Consider the following 20131-nt stretch of genomic DNA (forward strand, 5'->3'; position numbering starts at 1 on the left):
TGATTTGGCGTAGCGGATATGGCAGGGGGTGAAGGGAGGGCGGCGGGGGAGGATGTTGTTGTTGTCGCGGGTGTTGGGCGGGTGAAGTCGTGTTTGTGCGGTTGGAGCAAGAAAGACTGACTGACTTCGAAGCTTGCGCTGCGCCAAGCCGCATCAGCCACACTAGCGCCACACATTCACTTGCACGCTGGCCTTCACGCCGGCGACCAACCACACGCTCCCACACGCGCCCACGTCATCACTTCACGACAAGGTCTTGCTGGCCATCACAGCCTGACTCGCATGCGTGACCTGGCCATCGCGCCTATTGCCCGACGCCCGTCGCCAACACATAAACAACACCACGTGATTCGGCGCTAGGCCGCTCCTCCTTGTTTCAGAAGCAGTAGCCGTCTCAGAAAGGGGTTGACCTAACATACAGTAGTCTGACGATCGCTAAAGATGATCCCTATCATGGCCCTTCAGCTTCAAGACGCTCAGTCCGACCGGTCGTGATATCGGTTCGCACGAACAGACGTAGTCCCTAGGATATCACAGCGAGACTGTCGACCGTGAAGCCGTCCTCATCATAAAGCAGTCCCTGATACCGAGTATCGAATAAGTCTCAGGGAGAGCATTTCATGCCACTGTGAGATGTCGTAGATTCAATGGCATTTCCATCTCACGGCCCTACCGTTGACATAGATGATCAAGCAGCATGCGGATGCTCCATCTCCCAAGCAACCGAGCCCTTGAGCAAATTGAACCTCGAACAGACCCGCTATGCTCTTGCCCACGACATCCCCGAGGAGTTCCATCATCCACGAGTGACGCAAGGACATCTCTGTAGCATCTGCATTGAAATGTTGTCCGTGTTCGCCTTGACTGGCGAAGGTGACGGCAAAGCGTTTGGTCAGCATCATCAGACGAAAGACAACCTTCAAGCGGCCGTCGACGAGTCTTGCTATATTTGTAGGACTCTGGACAGGCAGTTGAAAGAGTTTGCCCGGGTTCAGTGGTGCGTCACGCCGCAGGATCCTATGACTGCGGAACATGTCTCTTCTTACGATGTTGATTTCCGTACCTATGAGCCCGATGGAGCTGTTCGGCAGCAGATCTCTTTTGTTGTGAGAAGACTGATAGAAGACACGCCCATGATGCGCACTGCTGCGCTGTCAAGAACTTGGGCGTCTACTGGAAGTGAGCATGCGATAGATCTAGTCAAGATGTGGCTGCAGCTGAGCATCGATGGGCCCAAGACCAAGGAGAGAGACCTCATGGGGCAAGACCTCGTTGGCTCATCTGTCCATGACCATTGGTTCCCAACTCCCATCTTGGATGTATCAGGAGACAAGATGCGTCTCATCGAGTCCTATTATGCCAACAGGCAGAGACTGTACGCTACCCTCAGCTACTGCTGGGGAACGACGCCTTTCTTGCGCTTGACACCTGAGACTAATGCTCAATTACGGGCCGGCGTCGACATAGAGACCCTCCCAATCCTCTTCCAACAAACCATCATGATAGTCCAGAGCCTTGGAATCCACTATCTCTGGATCGACTGTTTCTGCATCATTCAAGGCCAAAGCCCTGAAGCGATTCACGACTGGCAAATCGAAGCCGCCCGCATGGCGCAGGTATACTCTCACGGCTTCTTCAACATAGCAGCCGACGAATCTACAACCCCTTTCGAGCCCCTTCTCCGACACCGACAACAATCAGACGTCGACCCATGCCACTTCTCATGGGAGCCATGGGTTTGCCCACGTGGAATGTACCGTATCGAAGAGCAGTACGAGACGGCTATGACTCTGGTACGCGCCCACCTTCATACCAGAGGCTGGACGCATCAGGAGCGACTTCTGTGTACGAAGATGCTGCACTTTGGCGCTCATCAAGTCGCATGGGAGTGTGGAAACGGGATCTGGAACGAGACGTATCCCGATGGGCTGCTCCTTCGGCAAGCTGGGAGGAGATTCAACATTCCCCATGCAATTGGCAGTGATGAGTTGTATGCGGAGTGGAAGGGGGTGATAAGCACCTACAGCGAGCGGGCGTTGACATATCCGGAGAAAGACAAACTAATCGCTGTGGCGGCCATGGCACGACGGTACACCGAAGCCTGCGAGGACGAATATAAACGACAGGGATACGTCGCCGGACACATGCGAAGTTCGTTACTATTCTCCATGTGCTGGCAAACTGGCGAAGAGGCGAAAAGAGCGCATCCTTGGCGAGCGCCTTCGTGGTCCTGGGCGTCGATTGATGGACCACTAGCCTGGGAAGTCGAGTCAATCGGTTGGCACTGGGTGAAGAGTCTGGCTGAAGTCGTGGAAGTCCATCTGGAACACTCGATACCTGGCGATATATACGGGCCACTCAAGGCAGGGAGTCTACGTTTGAAAGCAAGACTATTGGGACACCCAGGCGCTTCTCCATGTGGCAAGATCGAGAGTATAGACTTGGAAGACTGGCTTGTGCATGGGCTGTCCTTCCAACTTTCTGTCAGCGTGGACGACGCTCCTGACTTTCCATTGGATCCCTCGACAGTAAAAGTCTTACCTCTAGCATTCTGCTCCAAGAAGAGCAATCGCATTCGTCCAGCTGGCGATCGCAATATCTACGGTATCCTCGTCGCGCCACGTGCATCCACTGAACGTTGTGATGACTCTGGTCAGTATCGGCGGCTTGGGTTCGCAAGGTTAACTTGCCAAGCAAAGGGGGAGAAGTCCATGAGAAGTGCTGAAGTTGAAGACAGGGTGCTTAACGCTATTCAAACGTTGCCTGAACATGACCTGGTTATCGTATGAGTCAAAAGTGGTCAAGGGTGAGGTTCATGCCGCCAGGTCTCAAATCAAAGCCGGCCCATTGCGCTGCCATACGATCATTACTTGAACTTCTTACGATGCTCGTGTTCTTTTCAAGGCCCTGGCGGCTTCCTTCTCTATGACCGTCTCGCCGCCTTTGCCTCGCTTCGCCGGTGCGACTTCAGCCTCGCCGTTGCGTGAAGCTTTGGCTAAGAGCTCTTCCTGCAGAGGAGGTCAGCACAAGCCATGGGAAGCAATTTTCGAGCCACCGATGGCTGCTCACCTTCGGCGTCGCTACAATCTTCACATACTGGTCTTTGTTGTTGATCAATTCTTCAAAGCCTTGGCCGGGTAAATCTCGAAGAAGGATACGACTTGTGATCATCTTCTCGGCGCCGGCGAACTTGCCTGCCGAACAGTCAGCTCGATCATCCAGGCATGAAGTAGCTTGAGGCTCACCAGCGATGAAGTCGTCCACAACAGCTTTGAAATCCGTGTTGTCATATGCCATGCTGAACTTGATGGTGATCTCCTTCAACATAGCATACTCCGTTGGGATTGTAAACTGTGGCACTATCAGCCATGGACAAGACAATCACAGCTGAATTAGAATACCGGTTGCTCCCATCCAGCAACATTGACGTAGATGCCCCTGGGTCTCAATGCATCCATTCCCGCTCGCATTCCCGCCGGAATTCCAGCACAATCAAACACCACATCAACACCCACCCCATCGGTCAATCTTCGGCACTCGTCGCCAATATTAACATCTATTGGCGACAGGACTTTATCGGCCAGGTCTCGAGTCTGCGCTTGACGCAGCTTCGTAGGCTCAGAAACAATCGTCGACTTGACGCCGACGGCTCGTAGATTCCAAAGCACGCTGACACCGATAGGTCCAGCTCCAACCACAAGCACGGTGAGGTTCGAGAAATCCTCGATGCCAGAAACCGGGAGCGCATGCCGTCCAACGCTCAGGGGCTCGATGAGAGCCGCTTCGTCCATGTTGACATCGTCAGGCAGTCGATAGCACATTCTCGGGGAGACAGCCACGAACTCGGAGAAGCCGCCTCCATGGCCAGAGAGGCCTACGAAACCCCATGAGTGGCACAGCTGCTCGATGTTCGTCTGGCAGGGGTAACAAGATTGGCAGTTGATTCGTGGGTCGACCATCACCTTCTCGCCCAACTTGAGGTCCGAGTTCGAGGCGGTCTTGACAACGCTGCCGGCGAACTCATGGCCGAGGACAACGGGTAGGTGTTCGCCGGTGATGATATGAGGTTTCTCTTTTCTAGGAACGACGATTGGGCCCAGGATATATTCGTGAAGATCGGTACCTACATGATACGCACTGGCGTAAGCTCTATCTCAAAGTATATACCTCTGAGAAAGACAACATACCACAAATCCCACACCAATCCACCTCAATCAACACCTCATCGTTTCTCGGCTCCGGCTTTGGTATATCCTCGATCCGCACGTCTCCTTTGCCGTGAAAGAGTGCGGCTTTCATAGTTCTGGGAGATTGGGATCGGCGCGAGACATGTCGAGATCACTTTCAGAGGTTTGGAGCTTTGGGAATTGTATAGAGCTCGTGAGTAGCTGCCGCCTCGTCAGTGCATCCGAGGGCCCCCGCACGCGGGATTGTGCTTAGCCTGCCTTGCGAGAATTGGCATCGTTTTGTAATCCGCTGGGCAGTCTATGTGCATCAGGAAGCTGGGGAAACAAATCCGTGGGTTGTCTGTGATTAGTCGGTGGCCAATGGATTCCGGAACAGCATTGAAGGAACGATAACGATCAAGAGATGTGGCCCTGTTCAGAAGCTTCGGCCTGACGTGGTCTGATCCTTGCTCTTTCTCCCGTATCGAGCGACATCCACAGCCTGAAACAAAGGTCAACCCCCTTTTCGGGTAGCCATCGAGCAAACGGGCGCGAGCAGGTGCCTAGAATGAGATCGTATAGTCGCTAGGCAGCGTTTTTACGATCGGTTGATATTCTGTTATGCGCACTGTGATCGCTTGTCGCTCGCTGGATTCAGCTACAAGGCATCAGAATTTCCACACCTCTCCCAAGTACTTGATAACCCAAGCCTCAGATGGTCTTGTGAAGTTCGTTCACATAGGCTTTAAAGCCGATCCAGAGAGTATTCGACAGTAAGAGCCATCCCAGAAAGAAGACTGGGCCGCTCCGGTTGGCTTTGACTTGATGACTTTTCCATCCTCCACCGAACGTCTTCGTGTTCATTCCGGAGGCTTGGTTGTCCGAAGACAGGCCGAACCTCTCAGCTGAAGGCAGATCCGAGACACCAATCAGGACACTCCAGATTCGACACCAAGCTGCCATAATTCCTCGTTGCAAAGACCGTGGGGTTCGGCCATCAAAGTCGGGTGTCCTTCAAGCCTAGGCGCCCCTGATTGTGACACTTTTCGAATCACGCTTCCACCAATCATGCACCCGGTCATCGGCCTGGTCGTTGCATTGCTGGTCAGGACGGCCGCTGGAGACCAGACTCCCCTTGGCAACGAGGAATTCGCCATTGGCTTCGACCTGACACCATCCTATGGGTACATCTCATTTTGAACCTGATGAATATCACTAACATTCTCCAGAACAGCAGCCATCGTGTCCAGCAATGGCATAGGGAAACCTCTTGCGTTCGTCAACGGCAGTGGCCTGTACAAAAAGGTCATGAATCAGCTTTCCCACAGCCTCTTCTGGCCACCACGCCAATACAGAACCTACCCGCGGCCTGACCCACCCAACGCCACGGCTGTGGCCATCCTGGCAGAGATGCTCGATGCGTTGCGCAGTGAAGTCGAAGCGGAGATAGGAGGCTCGGTACCATCAGCGGCAGTAACAGTCCCTCATCTGTCCCAGTTATATGATACCACGCTCCAAGCTGCTTGCGACGCCATCCACTTGCAATGCATCCAGCTCTTCCAGCACGAGGACTTCCGGGAATCGTTGACACGCCATGAGAACGCTCTCATCGCAGGCCACGGTCTGGGACTCTGTCAGCCTTATACTGTGACAAACCACAACTGCTCGTTGACACAACGTCTACCTTCTGAAAGACACTACCTCATTGGCTACTATGCAGACGGTGTCGAGGCTGTACTGACGTCCAATGTCAGTTCGGCGTACGCGGTCGACTCGTTCGCTTATGCAGACTTCTCGCTTGGCAGCAGCATGAGAGACAAGAATCCGAGGGAGGAGTTCTACTGGGAAGAAGTCAGAAGGCTCATCAGCTTGCCCCTGGTGGGCACCATTGCTCAGAAACCAAACCAAGGTCATCCTGCACGGCGACAGAAGCGCAGATCAAAAGTTCCAGCAAGTGTTGCACGAAACCTTGCAGCAATTGTTCGCTCCAGGCGAACAGCCAGAATGGATTGAAAGCGACTTCTTCACCGCAGCCATCGGTGCTGCCGAACTTGCAAAAAGGAAGCCATACTGGGGCCTCGGGCCGTGAAAAGCAGCTCATTAACCGTGAATAGCATTGTCTCGAAAAACTCAACTTCGAATCCGCAGATAGTAATCCGTGCCCTTCGGGCTGTCCTGAAAGTGCTCCACCTTCAACAATTTGGTCGTGCTTGCAACACTCTTCGCGCTGCGTCGACTCCATGCCGTGCTCGGCCGCTGCAAATCCCCCCTCATCTCCATATCCCACAGCTTCTCTGGATCCCGCACCAGCTCCACCTTATCACCATCCGCGTCGACCAGTTGCGGTACGGGGAGGAAGTCGATTGCGAAACTCCACATGTAGAAAACAAAGAAGAACCCGATCATCCATTCGATGACGACCGACGGGTTTCGTAGGCCAGCGTGGGGCGAGTTGATGTCGTGGCCGGCAAGAAGTGCTGTGACGCCGAAGAGGGCCGTAAAGAGGAGTTCGAGGACGATGAAGAAGAACTTGATCTGGAACGATCGCTGCAGGTATTTATTGGTAGGGTAGCGGTCGGAGATTCGTTTCTTTTCGGCGGCCATGAAACCTGCTGCAAGGATATATCCACCACTACGCATTGTCAGCTTCAGCAATAAGATTTCTGCAACACCAAACTCACATGAAAACGCCGATCATTGGAAAGTGGATGTTGATGTGGTTCCTGGCGTCGAAAATGGTCAACAGCATGAGTCCTGTACCACCCATGATGCTGAAGAAAGATGCCAGCGCTGAGCACACAGCGCCCCATCTACTGCTGACGTGGATAAGATGCCCTTTATGTCGAAGCCATCTCTCCGCCGCAAATGTGATCCCGAACAGTGTGACCGTGATTGCCGAGCCAGTAATGAAAAGCGGCTTGCCCCAGTCAGACGTGCCGGTGTCACTGATATAGGCAAGGTTCTGGTTGGCTTGCATCTCGACATAGTGTGGCGAGCCTTTCGAGAGCCATGTCAACAGCAGTGACAATAGCGTTACTACGGATGTCGTGTTAGCTTAGCACAAATACTGCACCTGCCAATGGACATACACAGCCAAGCAGATCCGGCCAAAACTGGTATGTACCAGCATGGAATCCCAAATGGTCTTGGTGACTCTGCCACAACACGAGGCAGGCCCGCCATTGCGGCAGGACAGTCGACAACGCCCCTTCCACGGCGTGTACTGAAATCGGTGTGGTAACGTTGAAGCGAGTGCGTAAATCGAGAGATGCACGGCGTGCAACTATCCTAGATATCCGCCGCGGCTGTCTGCAGCAGTCGTGTATTCGTGTTCCCAGCAATTCCAAGCGAGTGTGGTAAGGAGATGATCCTTAGAAGTGAATGCGCATGTTGTATTTATCTTCCCCCAACAAGCGAACAAGCAACAGAAATGACCGTAAGGATTATTATTTTAGCAATAGAAGAGGCGAAAGAGAGGAAGTCAGAGAAAGAGAGGAGGGCGCAGAGACGGCGTTGTTCCTCCATGCTGCTGACACTGTACGACGATCCATCAAACCGTTGTGAAGCAAACCAGTTCATGTTACCATATCAAGCGACCGTTGGCGAATACCGCAGCTGTACAACAGCGATCGACAAGTCTGCCGCGGCGCATCACCTGGCCCGGTCCCCGCCTGCATCGTCACATGAAAGTGGACCACGTCAGAACCCGGGATTGGATGATTAGCGCAGCAAGCGACGCCGCAGATAGCAAAGCGTGGAGTCTGAGGATGGTGTTGCAGTGCTTGGAGAGGGCAGTTATGCCTCATCAGGCAGATGGAGAATGTTGGACGCTGCTTCGCCCCCTGTCTCGGTGCAGAAGCGCTGATTCAGCCGGGGTTAGAGCTATATCGACCCAGCCAAGATCAGATCAGAGGACAATGTTCCTGATGATTGCTGTCATCACAGACGAGTACGGACTGGTGCCGGCGGTAGTGTGATGATCCAGATATAGGGATTGCCAAGGAAAGGGAGCAGAGTTGAACGAACAGAGCAAAGCGCAACGGGCGGGACGGAGGTTGATTGCCGCCGCGGTTCGTCGGCAACATCCGGGCCAGCTCCGTCGCCAAAATAGTAGTTTCGTTTCAATCAATTCGTTGCCATCCTCCTCTTACTCTTCAAACCCGATTTCCTCTTGTTGACAGTCTTGAGACGAATGCCTGCAACGCTCATGATACCGGTGGAAGGTCTGTCCTGTGCAGATTGATTAGCGAAGTCGCCAGAAACGAATCAGGGAGATCAAGACAGATACAAGCATCAGATGAACCCGAGCCACCGCTACAACAGACCAATGACTACGCTCTATGCATAGTCTTTGCGGAAACCATCACAAGCAAGACCGCGACCGCGACACCAGCTCCCACCTTCGCCAGGCTCTTCGCGACAATCAACGCGAGAAACCGCATGGCTCGGTTCTGATGCATTCGAGTGTTGGCCGCTGTCTTGTATCCTTCGTTCCCCTTGGGCAATGCTCCTCCCTCATGTCCTGACGGTTGTTGCTTGCCCAGAAACTCACACATAGGTCCCCACCCTTCCTCCAACCGCATCCTCAACACCGGCCTTCCCTCCAACTTGGCTCTCGCTTCGATAGCATCATAATGCTGCATATACACCGACCTCGCGTTCCTCGCCAGTTCCGACGTATTCCTCGCCTGGAAGTAGTTGAGAAAGAGGCCGTTGATGAAAATGTTAGGATTGGGTGGGAACAAGCCCACGCGGATTGCAAACGCAATGACATCCCTTTTCCACGAGAAGACTTCCTTCAGAATGACCGTCTCGAAGCTACGAAACCATTCTTCAACGTCTCGCTCCACCAGGAGGATTTTGGCTTGTGGATAGGCGTCCATGAGTTCAGACCAGAAAGCACAGCATGGCATGTCTGTGACGGCTGCACAGTCCCCAAGAATACGATAGAAGTGTTCACGTGTAATCGGTTGCGGGTTCTTTCCGTACTTGCGTTCAGCGAGTTGAGCCCATGTGAATCCGTCCTTGCCAGCCAGGAGATCTTGAACGCCATGGTAGGTACGGAGGTACCCCATCTCCTCGAGTGCTTTGCGTATGCTCTCGGTCCCACTGCGTGACATACCTTCAAGACATCAGTCTATCGAAGCATGGTCACGGCGAGTCAAATTTAGGCACTTACCCAGAGCCAACACCTGCATAGGTACCGTCCTACTTCCGGCTTCATCCATGACTGAGATATATCACTCCCAATAAGTGCCGCTCACTACAGCATGTACCTCCTGTCGATACGCTTCTTGCAAGACCTGGCCTTCCATCGCCGAATGTCGCAGTGGCGTCCCTCTTTATAGAGACGACCAGCTGACGGAACTGGTCTTTCATCCTTCGGCTGAGATGAAGCGTTTGCCATTTCTGTACTCAACAATTTCGCTCGATGGTGTGGTCAGCTTTGTAGGATCAGTTATAAAGTGAGTTGCCTATAGTCATAGCCGCCGTAGCCCCACTCGTCAGCTGGTATTTCGCAGTAGCTTGACGAGAACCCCATCAAACATGACCCAAAACAACAACGTCTATACATTGCACAAGCGGCAACCATGATATCATGTCGATCTCGAGCGATGAGTTGAAGAGGGGACTGGTCGTGATTCAGGAGGAATGGCAGCAGGTGGACGAAAAGTCGGGATGGAATGAGGTCAAACTGCTACAACAGGCAAGACGCCGACGTGTGTCGCGTCAGAAGGCTCGCACTGACAATCCAAACAGTACGATACGACGTTTTTGAGAATTACGAGGTCTCTGAGTTCTTTGGCGAACACATTCGACGTGCCACAAACTGAAGATGAGATTAAAGAAGACGACGAAGAGGCGCTGGTAGACAAGACGCCAAGAGAACTTCTCGTTGTCTACGACATCGTCCATTCGCAGTCCTATCAGGTCCCGGTTCTCTACTTCAACTTCAAGAACACATCCTCTGGGGGGAAACGTTCGATTGAAGAAATCTACCAGATGCTCGTTCCGAACGCTCACGGCACATCAATGCAGGCCGTGGGACAGCTGGGTGCCATTACCCTCACAGAGCACCCTATCACTGGAATTCCATCCTACTTTGTACACCCATGCAGAACGCGGGAAGCGCTGGAGCCTGCCCTGCAAGGAAAGACGGTGAAGCCAGCTGAATATGTGATGCTCTGGCTTGGAACCATCGGGTCGAGTGTTGGCCTGGATATTTCCCTGCCGCTCGCGATGAGACTTGGACGTGAGGGCCTGGTCGCGCAGGGCACTTAGGAGAAGTCAGAGCAATGATCGTGTCTTTTCAGCAACTGGTCATACCTAGTATCTCCTTACGACTTGCTGCTTCGCTGCAGCATTTCGCTTTGATGTCGTAACTTGTCCCTCATTCTCAATTCTTCCCCGCGCCGTGCTCTTTGTGACTGTTACAGTCTCCAGTCCATGCTCACATTCTCAATCGTCATCGTCACTCATCTCCATCTCTCCTCCCTCACTATCCTCCTCCATGGGCGCATCACCATCCTCGTTGTCACTCTCGTCTCTCTGCCTCTTCGTGCCTGCGCTTACTGCCGGACTTGGCGCGTTGTTCTCTGCTCCCGGCTTGGCTGGCTGTAGGTTTCCATTGGGCTTCTGAGGCAACCCAGGCGGTGGAGGAAGACCACTAGGTGCTGCACCGGGCGGCGCAGGGAACGATGATCCAGCTGCTCCACCTTTCGCTTCCCCAATTGCCGGCTTCTCTTCCTCGACAAACGTACCCGTCAATTTGGCCAATGTCTTCGACCGCGACTTGGCGTAGGAGACGCGCATTTCCTTCCCGAAGAAGTCGAAACCTTGACAGTGTCGCATAGCTTGTGTGGCACTCTGAACATCTCGGAAAAGCACATGTGCCTGGCCACGCATCTTTGGCGTCTTCACAGCGGTGATTTCGAGGACAGGGCCGTAGGTTGACAGCAGCATGTAGAGGTTTCGCTTGAGGTCGTGCTTTTGGAGCTTTTCGGGGAGATTTTGGATGTAAAGGGACTGATTTGGCGGTACGCGGGCTTGCTGCGTGGCGACAGCCATGGTAGGGGAGTGTAGGTGAGTGTCGGCTGGTGGTGGTTGTTGTTGGTCTCGTGCAGCAAGAACTTTTGGAAGATTGAAGTGAACCTAGCTTCGGCCGTTAGCCAAGAAATGACGGTCCCCGCTGCAGGCTGCTCTTACTTACCACTGCAACCTCTCTCTTTAACCATTCACTACTCACATCACCACCACCAACACAAGATTGTACCTGGCAGCGACAGTAGAGAGACCTCCCCTCCTGTCGTCCAGCCAACACCACCGACAAGATGGCCGCGCCGCAAGTGCACCACCTCTTCCACGCGCCCATCAGCGACCATTCCTTCTCCGCCGACCGCAGTACCCTCGCCGTCACCAAGGACAACAATGTCGAGCTGTACGGCACCAGCGGCGGCGCTTTTCGCCTCCAAGATGAACTACGAGGTCACGACAAGCTAGTCACCGGCGTAGACATCGCCCCTCGATCCGGCCGCATCGTCACTTCTTCGCAAGACCGCAATGCCTACGTGTGGGAGCCTAGCCGTACTGGCGAGTGGAAGCCGACTCTGGTCTTGCTCCGAATCAACCGAGCCGCGACATGCGTACGATGGAGCCCCAGCGAGACCAAGTTCGCCGTGGGTAGCGGGGCTCGGATCATCGCCGTCTGCTACTTTGAAGAGGAGAACGATTGGTGGGTGTCGAAGCACTTGAAGAAGCCTCTGCGCAGCACAGTCACCAGCGTGGCATGGCACCCGAATAGTGTCTTACTGGCTGCCGGCAGCACGGATGGACATGCTCGTGTGCTGTCCTCGTTCATCAAGGGCACTGACGAGCGACCTGAACCCTCTGCTTGGGGTGAGAGACTGCCATTCAATACCGTGTGCGGCGAGTATCTGAACTCGACTGCCGGATGGGTCCACAGCGTCGCTTTCTCGCCTTCTGGCAATGCGTTGGCCTTCACCGCCCACGACAGCAGCATCACTGTTGTCTATCCTTCCGCACCAGAGCAGCCCCCACAGGCCGTCATTTCCATCTCGACCCAGCTTCTGCCATTCGCTGATCTACTCTGGGTTTCAGAGTCCGAGATCGTATGTGCAGGCTACGATTGCGAAGTGTATCGTTTTGGTGGATCTGTCTCTGGCTGGCAGCTCACTGGCTCGTTGGAGAAAGCCAGCGCTGGAGCTGGTGCAGGCGCTGCGAGAGAGGAGAGTGCTCTGAACATGTTCAGGTCGATGGATCTGAAGGGCCGCAGCGGTGGTGTCGACGATACGAAGCTGCGAACTGTGCATCAGAACTCGATCAACACCCTTCGCCCTTACCAGGGCGGCGGGACTGGCCAGGTGAGCAAGATCAGCACTGGAGGCGTGGATGGAAGAGTCGTAGTGTGGAACCTGTAAATACTCTACGACATGACGAGAACCATGTTATCGACGAACCATAGCTTCATCAGCGATCGCCCGCTCCAACGCAGGCACGAGCCCAGGTCGTGAATTCACCAAATCCACCAACGGCAAAAATAACTTCCCCTCCCTCTTCCCTCCCACCATCTCAGCCAACTCACTCCATTCACACCACTCCCACCCCTCACACTTATCCTCCTCCATAACCACCGGCTCCGGTTTCCCATCTTCCCTCTCACAAACCATAAACACCGTGACGTAATGCCGCCCGTCCTCCTGCATAACATCATTCGTGGCCGTGAAGAACGCAAGACTCTTCACATCCAGTCCAGTCTCCTCCTTGACTTCTCGCTCGGCGCATTCTTCGAACGACTCGCCGAATTCGAGGTGCCCGCCTGGGAGGGCGTATGTTCCTGCGCCGTGAGAGCCCTGTCTCGTCGTCAGCTCGTTGGACTTTGAAAATATGTGTGTTTCTGGGGCGTGTCCTCGCCTTGCGTTTGCCGATGAGGAAGCGAGGGTTTTGGCTGGTTGATGGACCTCTGTTCTCGAGGATGAAGACGCCGACGCCGACGCGGACTTGTGTGGATGTGGACGCCATGGTTTGTTGGTTGTTTGGGAGTGTCGAATTGGAGATGCGAGCCTTTTATAGCGGGGATAGATTGGATTTGGGGCAGTGAGAAAAGTGACTCTTCACCACTTGGCATGGCGGCCTCGTTTGCTGCTGTCACGTTCACAGATGAAAGATGTCTCAGGCATACATGTCGTTCTCGTTTCGCGGGATATCAATCAATCAATCAAAACTATCAACAAAAATCCAAGGCGCTGGTTTCATTACTCCCTGCCTGTGACTCTCCTTGCCCAATCATCGCCAACACGAGTAGCATCGACGACATCGACTTCCTTGCCTAACCCGACAAAACTCGAGTGCTCCCACCATCTTCGTTTTTCCTTCCTCTCGCCTCGTTCGTCTTCAGTCTCAGTCTCAGTATCTGCCAGCCCACCATGTCCTTCGTCTCCGACGACGAGCACAGTATGCCCAACCCAGCCCTTCAAAGCGGCAACGGTCTCGCCTTCACGACCACTGAGTGTATCGCTGATGTAGACAAGCTGAGGTGCAAGATGGCGGAGGAGATGCACATATCCATCTGCCGTGGTGAAAGGGAGGATATGTGTAGGGTGCGAGACGAGAGTTTGCGCTTGGTTGTACAAAGCGTCGAAATGCTTGGTTTTCATGTCGGTTGCGTCGATGCGTGGAGAAATGGACTGGAGCTCGGAGCCGGGAGTCTGCGCGGGAGTGTTGATCTCAGAGTAGGAGGAACCCATGGCTGAAGGGGCACGACCCGGCTGGTAGTCAATAGGTGGCAATGACTTCAAGCCTGGGGCGTATATAAGCACAAACAGGTCTGTTTGTGATGAATCGTGCAGGTTTGGAAGGTGCGACAAGATCGACTGCGAAATGTTAGCACCATCTACCATACTCAGTGTGGACAATCTTACGCCATGCTCGGTGCGGAAATCTCCCTCATACGCATCATCACCAGCATCAAAGTCAGCACTGACAACAATAGCAACAGTACGTTTGGCCTTGTTCTTCCCCTTCTCTTCTCTTTCCCTTCTCGCGGCATCAACCCGTTTTCCACTCTCCGCCTCCACTGCAGTGACTCGCTGTCTCTCATCGGCCTCCTCACTCCAACGCTCATGATCACTGAAGCCATCTCGGTCATCGCGTCGTCGGTATTCGTCATGGTCGCCATTGCTTTCCACCTCCATAATGCTACCCAGCGCCGAGCCAGCAGCTGCCAGACCTCCCATGACTTGCTTTGAGGCGGAGTCGAAGAATTGTTGTGGACTGGGAGTCCTCTTGATCGCACCCGTCATACGCCCAATGAACGTATTGTCGTCCCGCCGAACATCACGCGACTGTGTCTGCGAAGAGGAGCCATAGTAGCTGGAGGCCTCGCCCTGGTATGAGGTCTGCTGATAGGATGATTGTTGAGCTCCCACAGGCGGAGGCATCTGGGTGGTGTTGTCTTGCAATGGCACTACTCCTGGCGGTGGAGGCGGTCCTGGATATTGCTGGGAGCCTTGTGTAGGATATGGCCCTCCCATGCCAGTCGGTGGGCGGGGAGGCTTGTCTTGTGGGTATTCATCGTCGTCGCCCCTTTCTGACCATATCCATGCTGCCAGTCCTCCTACAGCGATTGTGCCGATCGTGATCAATGGGACCCAGTAGCCCAAGACCGAATGTTGTCGGTTGTGGGCACCAGGGCCGGGAGGGGGAGGGGGCGCATATCGTGGGCGGCTGTTGCGTGTGGTGGTGGTCTTGCGGTACGTGCGGTCGTACGACATGGCGGAATGCAGGCGACTACATGGGCGACAGGGAAGTTGTGAGAGGGAGAGTACGAGGTGGACGTTGACGGCGACGGCGAGTTGTTGTTTGGACGACAACACAGCTGGCTGGCTCGCGGGTTGTGTGTGGCTGGAGCTGTACCAGCCTCGTTCAGCTGTTAGACGGCACTCCCCTGCTAGCGCCAACTCTGATCGCGCGGAGATTTCATGACTCGCGCAACGACATCGACTCGAATATGACTCCAGATCAACATCACCTCGTTGTAGGACATTGACTTACGGGCGATATCGACGAAAATGCCTCACGCAACAGTGCCCTCACCAGGGCTACAAGCCTTCATACTGTGTGGTCCAGGAGCGTCTCTCAGCATCTTCGCCTCCAACCCAAACGAATTCTCAAAGGCTTTGATTCCCATCGCAAATCGGCCCATGGTCTGGTATCCCTTGGATTGGTGCTATCGGACGGGAATTAACGGTCAGCCTGTACTGAAAGATCTGTAACACTGTAATACACTAACACGTAGCAGACATCACTTTGATCACCCCGCCAGAATCAAAATCCGCGTTGGAAGCCGCTCTGGCCACCAACCCCTACCTAACATCGCTCCCAAACCCAAAGCCGGAAATCCTCGCTCCACAGGCTTTGACGCAGACAAGTGGTACTGGAGAGTTGCTCCGTTCAGCAGAAGTCCAAAAAGCCATCACGTCCGACTTTGTCATTCTCCCTTGCGATCTGGTGTCAGAACTCCCCGGAACCAGCATCCTGCAGCAATGGATGAGCCTCAATCCCCTCTCAATCTCCAGCAAGGGATCGAAGCGGAAAGGAGGCCTCAGTGTCTTTTACCCTACCCACGGCCTGGAAGGTATCAGCCAGAAGAAAGAGGAAACAGATTTCATCGCCACGACACCGATGAGTTCAGCGCCTGTGCCATCTCCCCCCGGCTCTTTGAGGCCACAAATCGAGACTGTGGTCATGTCGATGCCCACTGATACCGTCAATGACAAAATCGAAGAAGACAAAGGCTTCTTCAGGATCCGGACTCGGCTTACGCGCAAATACGGAAGAGTGAAGATGAGGACCAAGCACCGCGACGCCCACGTCTACATCTTACCGAAATGGGTCAAAGAGTACGCCATCAAGAACGAAAAGTTTGACTCGATCAGTGAAGACGTCGTGGGCTGGTGGGCAAAGGCACAGTGGCAAGAAGGCTTGGGCGAGAAACTCGGACTGGATGCCGTGCTGGATCAAACGACGAACACCGAGGACGACATGACCGATAGCGCCCATCTCGACGATGACGACGAAACAACTGATGCCTCCCTCCTATCAAGCACCAAAGTTTTCCGTCCTACCCAATCACCAATGTCAACAACCTTCGCCAGCCGTGTCGGCAACGCCGCCCTTCAACCCGCCAAAACACCCCTCCACGTCCCTCCCCTCCTCGCATACGTCCAGTCCAGCCCAACCACATCAACCCCAACAGTCGACCACCCCCTAGTCCGCCGCGTAGACACCAGCGCCAGCCTCCTCGCCATATCCCTCTACCTCGCCAAGCAGCAACCAGGCTCCTCCACCCTATCCCACGAGCACAAACTCCACCCAAGCGCAAAAGTCGGACCACAGTCCCGCGTCAGCCAGGAGGACAGTCTGGTCGGAGAGAACGTCACTCTCGGGAGCCGGACGATCGTCAAGGAGAGCGTCATTGGCTCGAACTGCGAGATTGGGAACAATGTCCGGCTGACGAGGTGTCTGCTGATGGATGGGGTTGTGGTGGGGCATGGTGTTCAGTTGACGGGTTGTACGGTTGGGCGAAGGGCGAGGATAGAGGGGTTGAAAGCGGCGGTTGTGGAGCAGTCTGCTGCAGGTGGTGAAGCGGCAGAGGGTTCGAAGAAGAAGGGCAAGAAGGCAAACGATGACGAAGAGGACAGGACTCGGCTGACGGACTGTGAGGTCGCTCCTCATTTCGTGGTGGAGGCAGGGACAGAAGCCAAAGGCGAGCAACTCATGGCGTTTGGGGGTGATATGGATGACATGGATGAAGATGATGAGGATGATGATGGAGCTGATTAGATTCGACATAGAGCTAACTTGGGTCCCGTGTTTAAAACCTCTATGGTATGGTTGTCTCTGCCCCCTCACTGCTGTTTCATACTCAAGTGCTCGGTTCCACCGCAATGTCGAAATCCCAGCAGTTGTCTGCTGTCTTCATGCCATCCCTGGCATCATCTCCACCCTCACAGTAGCCCGCAAGCATTCCCTCCAAAGCCTCCATACACGTATCCTGACCAGCCTTACCTCCCGTAAGACAAGCACCAGAGTGAGCGACTGAAAGCGTCACTTCCTGCCCCAAGACATCGTAATGCTGCGTGAGGTTGAACGGCTCGTCGTTGAGGAAAGGGCAGTACTCGTAGAGCATGCAGAAAGCGTGGATGATGTCGTGGAACGTCTCTTGCGAGCAGAGCACTCCACCATCACCTGACTGACGAGGGACCAGTGCATTATTGATGGCTGTGCCCGGGATTTCAAATGTGTTGTGCTCGAGCCTGTAGTGTTCTGCTGGCGGCAGGAGCGACATCTCGTTCTGTCCGGACAATGGCGCGAGGACCAGCGAGCTGAAGTTCCAGCAGGCGTTTGGGTTGACGTCAGTAACCCATCCTCCCTGTTATCACATTAGCCTTCGACTCATTCCCATCACGCTTCATGTCGACGGACCTTGATCACGTTGCCTTGAGATGCGGCACACGGACCGTGTTCGGGACTCAACGCGTAGCCCCACCACGGATGACAAAAGAACTCCATGCAGCCTTTCCAGGTGACGTTGCCATAAGCTGGACCGCCTCCGGGGGCGGCGCAGTAGAAGTTGACGTAGAAGTTGAGGCTGTACAAAGTCAGAGGCCCCGTCACAATATCGGCAAAAGCACGATGCCCGCGGTGCGAAGATGCACAGAATGCCGTTTACTTACCAAGTTGCATCGTTGCAGTATGCGTTTTCCGACCAATAGCTTTCTCCAGAGGACAAAGTGACATCTTCCTTGACCATGCGATCGCAAAAGTCCGATGCATCTGTACTGTCATCAGTGCTGTCCTAACAATCATTGCATAGCTTCACCCACCTTGGTAGAAGTCGGCATAGCTCACGGAGTACTGCCAATCGCCAGGAACGCAAGCAGTAACTCCCTGAGGCGCCTGTCGTGCGCTGATCGTCTTTGTTACGCGGTGCCATGACTTTGCGGACAGGGCCGGTAGCCGGTTTTCGGACTCTTTGGGCGTGGCAAGTGAGAGAGCGGTCCAGCAGGCGCCGGGTGCAGGACTGCCCACATAACCTCCACTCAGGCAGAAGCCAGGGGAAGGGTTGAATGGAAGGCCAAAGAGCGTTCGGCAGGAGTCGTAGTCGATGGAGCTGGTGGAGGTCTCGTTTCCGCACTTGAAGACCAGCAGCGTCGTGATGCAGTAGTCGTCGAAGCACTTCTCGTGGGTGGCATCCTCACCGACTTGCAACTCGCGGTCGGAGTAGTTGTGGCATGCTTCTTCGAAAGCTGAAATGCGTCAGCAACGAAATGCACTTCTAGGTGAACGGCGACTCACTGGCATTGAACTCGGCAGGGGATGCGATGGCTCTATGGGTGATGCAGTAGACGTTGATCTGAGCCGCTGGCACTTGGCGGGCGACGAGATCTGCCTCTGGGGGAGTTGAAGCCGACTCTGCCGTTACCACCGAGCTGAGCGCCAGCAGGGGGACAATGCGAAGCAGGCGCATTGTGTCGATGGGTCGTCTAGCGAGTGGGGATTCTTCCGTTGGTGTGGAAAAGAGGTTTATGGGTGGATGTTGATTGAACGAGTGACGGCGGTTGGTGTTGTGCGAAGCGTCAAAACACGATGTCGCCCGGGTGAGGTCGAAGCTGATGCGGTCAAGTTTGGCAAGAACGACACGTGCCTCCGTCCAAAAGCAGCCGAAAGCGTAAAATTGGAAGTGACGCCTCACGACCCTCGGAAACCACATTTTACGCCTTCGTCAGCACCAATTTACTCTGCTCAGTTCGTCCTAAGTGGGATGACAGCAACATCGACAGACCAGATGTCTCGCATTCTAAATGATTCTGGGGAGCAGTGAGGTGGCAATGACAGTGATTTCAGGAACACGGGTGCTGCTGCTGCTTTCACATAGTCTTTCACTGGCTCTTGCGTCGTCCGTACTATCATGGAGCGGCTCCCGCCTTCATTGCTCGGGGCATCGCCACACAACACCAGATTATTCGTGGTCCTCGTGATCCTCCTCCACTGGATTTCATACGACCCTCAAGCCTTCAAAGGTCCATATCAATATGCATCTTAAACTTCCTATTCGCCCGATCCGGCGCCCTCGCCTCGAACTGATTCCCATGAATCTCAAAAACCACCGCCTTCCGCCCTGCCTCCTCCTCAAACGGCACCTCGAACCGAAAAACCGTCTGCTCCTTCGGCACCGTCTTCAGCTCGTTCTTCGCCGTGATCATCTCGAACGTGAACTTCGTATCTTTGACCACGATCCCCTTTAGCCCCACCCTGCTCACGCACCTGCTTCGCACAATCTCCATCACCGCGCCGTGGTAGTCGGCCGAGACCAGGAATGGTCCGGCGTTGTTGGGGTTTAAGGGCTGCTGTTTTCCGTCCTTCAACCCGAGTATCTCGCGCATGTAGCCGCACCACATGCGGTGCAGTGGTTCGTAGATCGCATACTTCCGCTGCTCTTTCGGGAAGTCGTAGATGCAAAGCGCCCGCTTCTGCTTCGCGGAAAGCGGTTTTGGTTTGTTCGACCTGCGCTCGGCTTTTGTCTTCTGCAGGCGATCGTACTGTCGTTTCGAGCGTGCGTTCAGTTTCGGATCCGGCGAGGTAGGGCGGAGGTGTAGAGGTCGTAGCTTGATTTTCTCGCGGAATATCGTGCTTGCTTGTTCCGTCTCGTGCGCGCGCTGCAGCAGCTCTTCGGCAATGTGTTCGGTTGGCTGGGTAGCCATGATGAGGCGATCACATTTTTTGGTGTGTAGTGAGGAAAGAGCGATGGGAAATTTGGAGTTGGAGCAAGAGGTGAGGTCGAACGCTGACTCATCCGATATGCTAGCGTTCCATCGAGGACATCATCACGAGATACATCTTACCATCCTCGATCCACTTAATAACAGAACGATTTATGAAATGAT

The 20131-nt window shown here is 54.3% G+C and overlaps 13 protein-coding genes across 13 annotated transcripts; 5 read left to right on the plus strand and 8 right to left on the minus strand.

Moving 5' to 3' along the window:
- Window positions 1-647: 647 nt before the first annotated feature.
- M409DRAFT_52828 (uncharacterized protein) lies at window positions 648-2789 on the plus strand (the record flags this gene model as incomplete). The annotated part of the gene is made up of 1 exon (XM_033812186.1): window positions 648-2789. The coding sequence occupies one exon, from the start codon at window positions 648-650 to the stop codon at window positions 2787-2789; it is 2142 nt and encodes a 713-aa protein (XP_033669712.1).
- Window positions 2790-2879: 90 nt separating this feature from the next.
- M409DRAFT_20841 (uncharacterized protein) lies at window positions 2880-4299 on the minus strand (the record flags this gene model as incomplete). Its single annotated transcript, XM_033805580.1, has 5 exons — window positions 2880-3008; window positions 3070-3194; window positions 3246-3351; window positions 3402-4123; window positions 4188-4299. The coding sequence occupies 5 exons, from the start codon at window positions 4297-4299 to the stop codon at window positions 2880-2882; spliced, it is 1194 nt and encodes a 397-aa protein (XP_033669713.1).
- Window positions 4300-5234: 935 nt separating this feature from the next.
- Window positions 5235-6255, plus strand: M409DRAFT_52830 (uncharacterized protein; the record flags this gene model as incomplete). Its single annotated transcript, XM_033812187.1, has 3 exons — window positions 5235-5350; window positions 5396-6044; window positions 6076-6255. 3 exons carry the CDS (start codon window positions 5235-5237, stop codon window positions 6253-6255), a joined length of 945 nt encoding a protein of 314 aa, XP_033669714.1.
- A 269-nt stretch (window positions 6256-6524) lies between these two features.
- M409DRAFT_31504 (uncharacterized protein) lies at window positions 6525-7203 on the minus strand (the record flags this gene model as incomplete). The annotated part of the gene is made up of 2 exons (XM_033810233.1): window positions 6525-6798; window positions 6848-7203. Coding segments are annotated over 2 exons (630 nt in total), but the record flags the coding sequence as incomplete, so codon positions are not given.
- Window positions 7204-8497: 1294 nt separating this feature from the next.
- Window positions 8498-9394, minus strand: M409DRAFT_52832 (uncharacterized protein; the record flags this gene model as incomplete). The annotated part of the gene is made up of 2 exons (XM_033812188.1): window positions 8498-9288; window positions 9346-9394. The coding sequence occupies 2 exons, from the start codon at window positions 9392-9394 to the stop codon at window positions 8498-8500; spliced, it is 840 nt and encodes a 279-aa protein (XP_033669716.1).
- Window positions 9395-9765: 371 nt separating this feature from the next.
- Window positions 9766-10448, plus strand: M409DRAFT_20844 (uncharacterized protein; the record flags this gene model as incomplete). The annotated part of the gene is made up of 2 exons (XM_033805581.1): window positions 9766-9855; window positions 9927-10448. 2 exons carry the CDS (start codon window positions 9766-9768, stop codon window positions 10446-10448), a joined length of 612 nt encoding a protein of 203 aa, XP_033669717.1.
- Window positions 10449-10949: 501 nt separating this feature from the next.
- M409DRAFT_33437 (uncharacterized protein) lies at window positions 10950-11201 on the minus strand (the record flags this gene model as incomplete). The annotated part of the gene is made up of 1 exon (XM_033810291.1): window positions 10950-11201. A coding segment is annotated over one exon (252 nt), but the record flags the coding sequence as incomplete, so codon positions are not given.
- Window positions 11202-11497: 296 nt separating this feature from the next.
- M409DRAFT_65207 (uncharacterized protein) lies at window positions 11498-12604 on the plus strand (the record flags this gene model as incomplete). The annotated part of the gene is made up of 1 exon (XM_033816411.1): window positions 11498-12604. The coding sequence occupies one exon, from the start codon at window positions 11498-11500 to the stop codon at window positions 12602-12604; it is 1107 nt and encodes a 368-aa protein (XP_033669719.1).
- Window positions 12605-12631: 27 nt separating this feature from the next.
- On the minus strand, window positions 12632-13205 carry M409DRAFT_65208 (uncharacterized protein; the record flags this gene model as incomplete). Its single annotated transcript, XM_033816412.1, has 2 exons — window positions 12632-13036; window positions 13098-13205. The coding sequence occupies 2 exons, from the start codon at window positions 13203-13205 to the stop codon at window positions 12632-12634; spliced, it is 513 nt and encodes a 170-aa protein (XP_033669720.1).
- Window positions 13206-13438: 233 nt separating this feature from the next.
- On the minus strand, window positions 13439-14956 carry M409DRAFT_52835 (uncharacterized protein; the record flags this gene model as incomplete). The annotated part of the gene is made up of 2 exons (XM_033812189.1): window positions 13439-14056; window positions 14105-14956. The coding sequence occupies 2 exons, from the start codon at window positions 14954-14956 to the stop codon at window positions 13439-13441; spliced, it is 1470 nt and encodes a 489-aa protein (XP_033669721.1).
- Window positions 14957-15253: 297 nt separating this feature from the next.
- Window positions 15254-17027, plus strand: M409DRAFT_36307 (uncharacterized protein; the record flags this gene model as incomplete). The annotated part of the gene is made up of 3 exons (XM_033810536.1): window positions 15254-15431; window positions 15481-16799; window positions 16881-17027. The coding sequence occupies 3 exons, from the start codon at window positions 15254-15256 to the stop codon at window positions 17025-17027; spliced, it is 1644 nt and encodes a 547-aa protein (XP_033669722.1).
- Window positions 17028-17109: 82 nt separating this feature from the next.
- On the minus strand, window positions 17110-18714 carry M409DRAFT_20849 (uncharacterized protein; the record flags this gene model as incomplete). Its single annotated transcript, XM_033805582.1, has 5 exons — window positions 17110-17616; window positions 17670-17835; window positions 17921-18020; window positions 18071-18493; window positions 18543-18714. The coding sequence occupies 5 exons, from the start codon at window positions 18712-18714 to the stop codon at window positions 17110-17112; spliced, it is 1368 nt and encodes a 455-aa protein (XP_033669723.1).
- A 547-nt stretch (window positions 18715-19261) lies between these two features.
- Window positions 19262-19948, minus strand: M409DRAFT_20850 (uncharacterized protein; the record flags this gene model as incomplete). The annotated part of the gene is made up of 1 exon (XM_033805583.1): window positions 19262-19948. One exon carries the CDS (start codon window positions 19946-19948, stop codon window positions 19262-19264), a length of 687 nt encoding a protein of 228 aa, XP_033669724.1.
- Between the last annotated feature and the right edge of the window lie 183 nt (window positions 19949-20131).

Source organism: Zasmidium cellare (assembly GCF_010093935.1).
Source record: "Zasmidium cellare ATCC 36951 unplaced genomic scaffold M409scaffold_11, whole genome shotgun sequence".
Taxonomy (NCBI): domain Eukaryota; kingdom Fungi; phylum Ascomycota; class Dothideomycetes; order Mycosphaerellales; family Mycosphaerellaceae; genus Zasmidium; species Zasmidium cellare.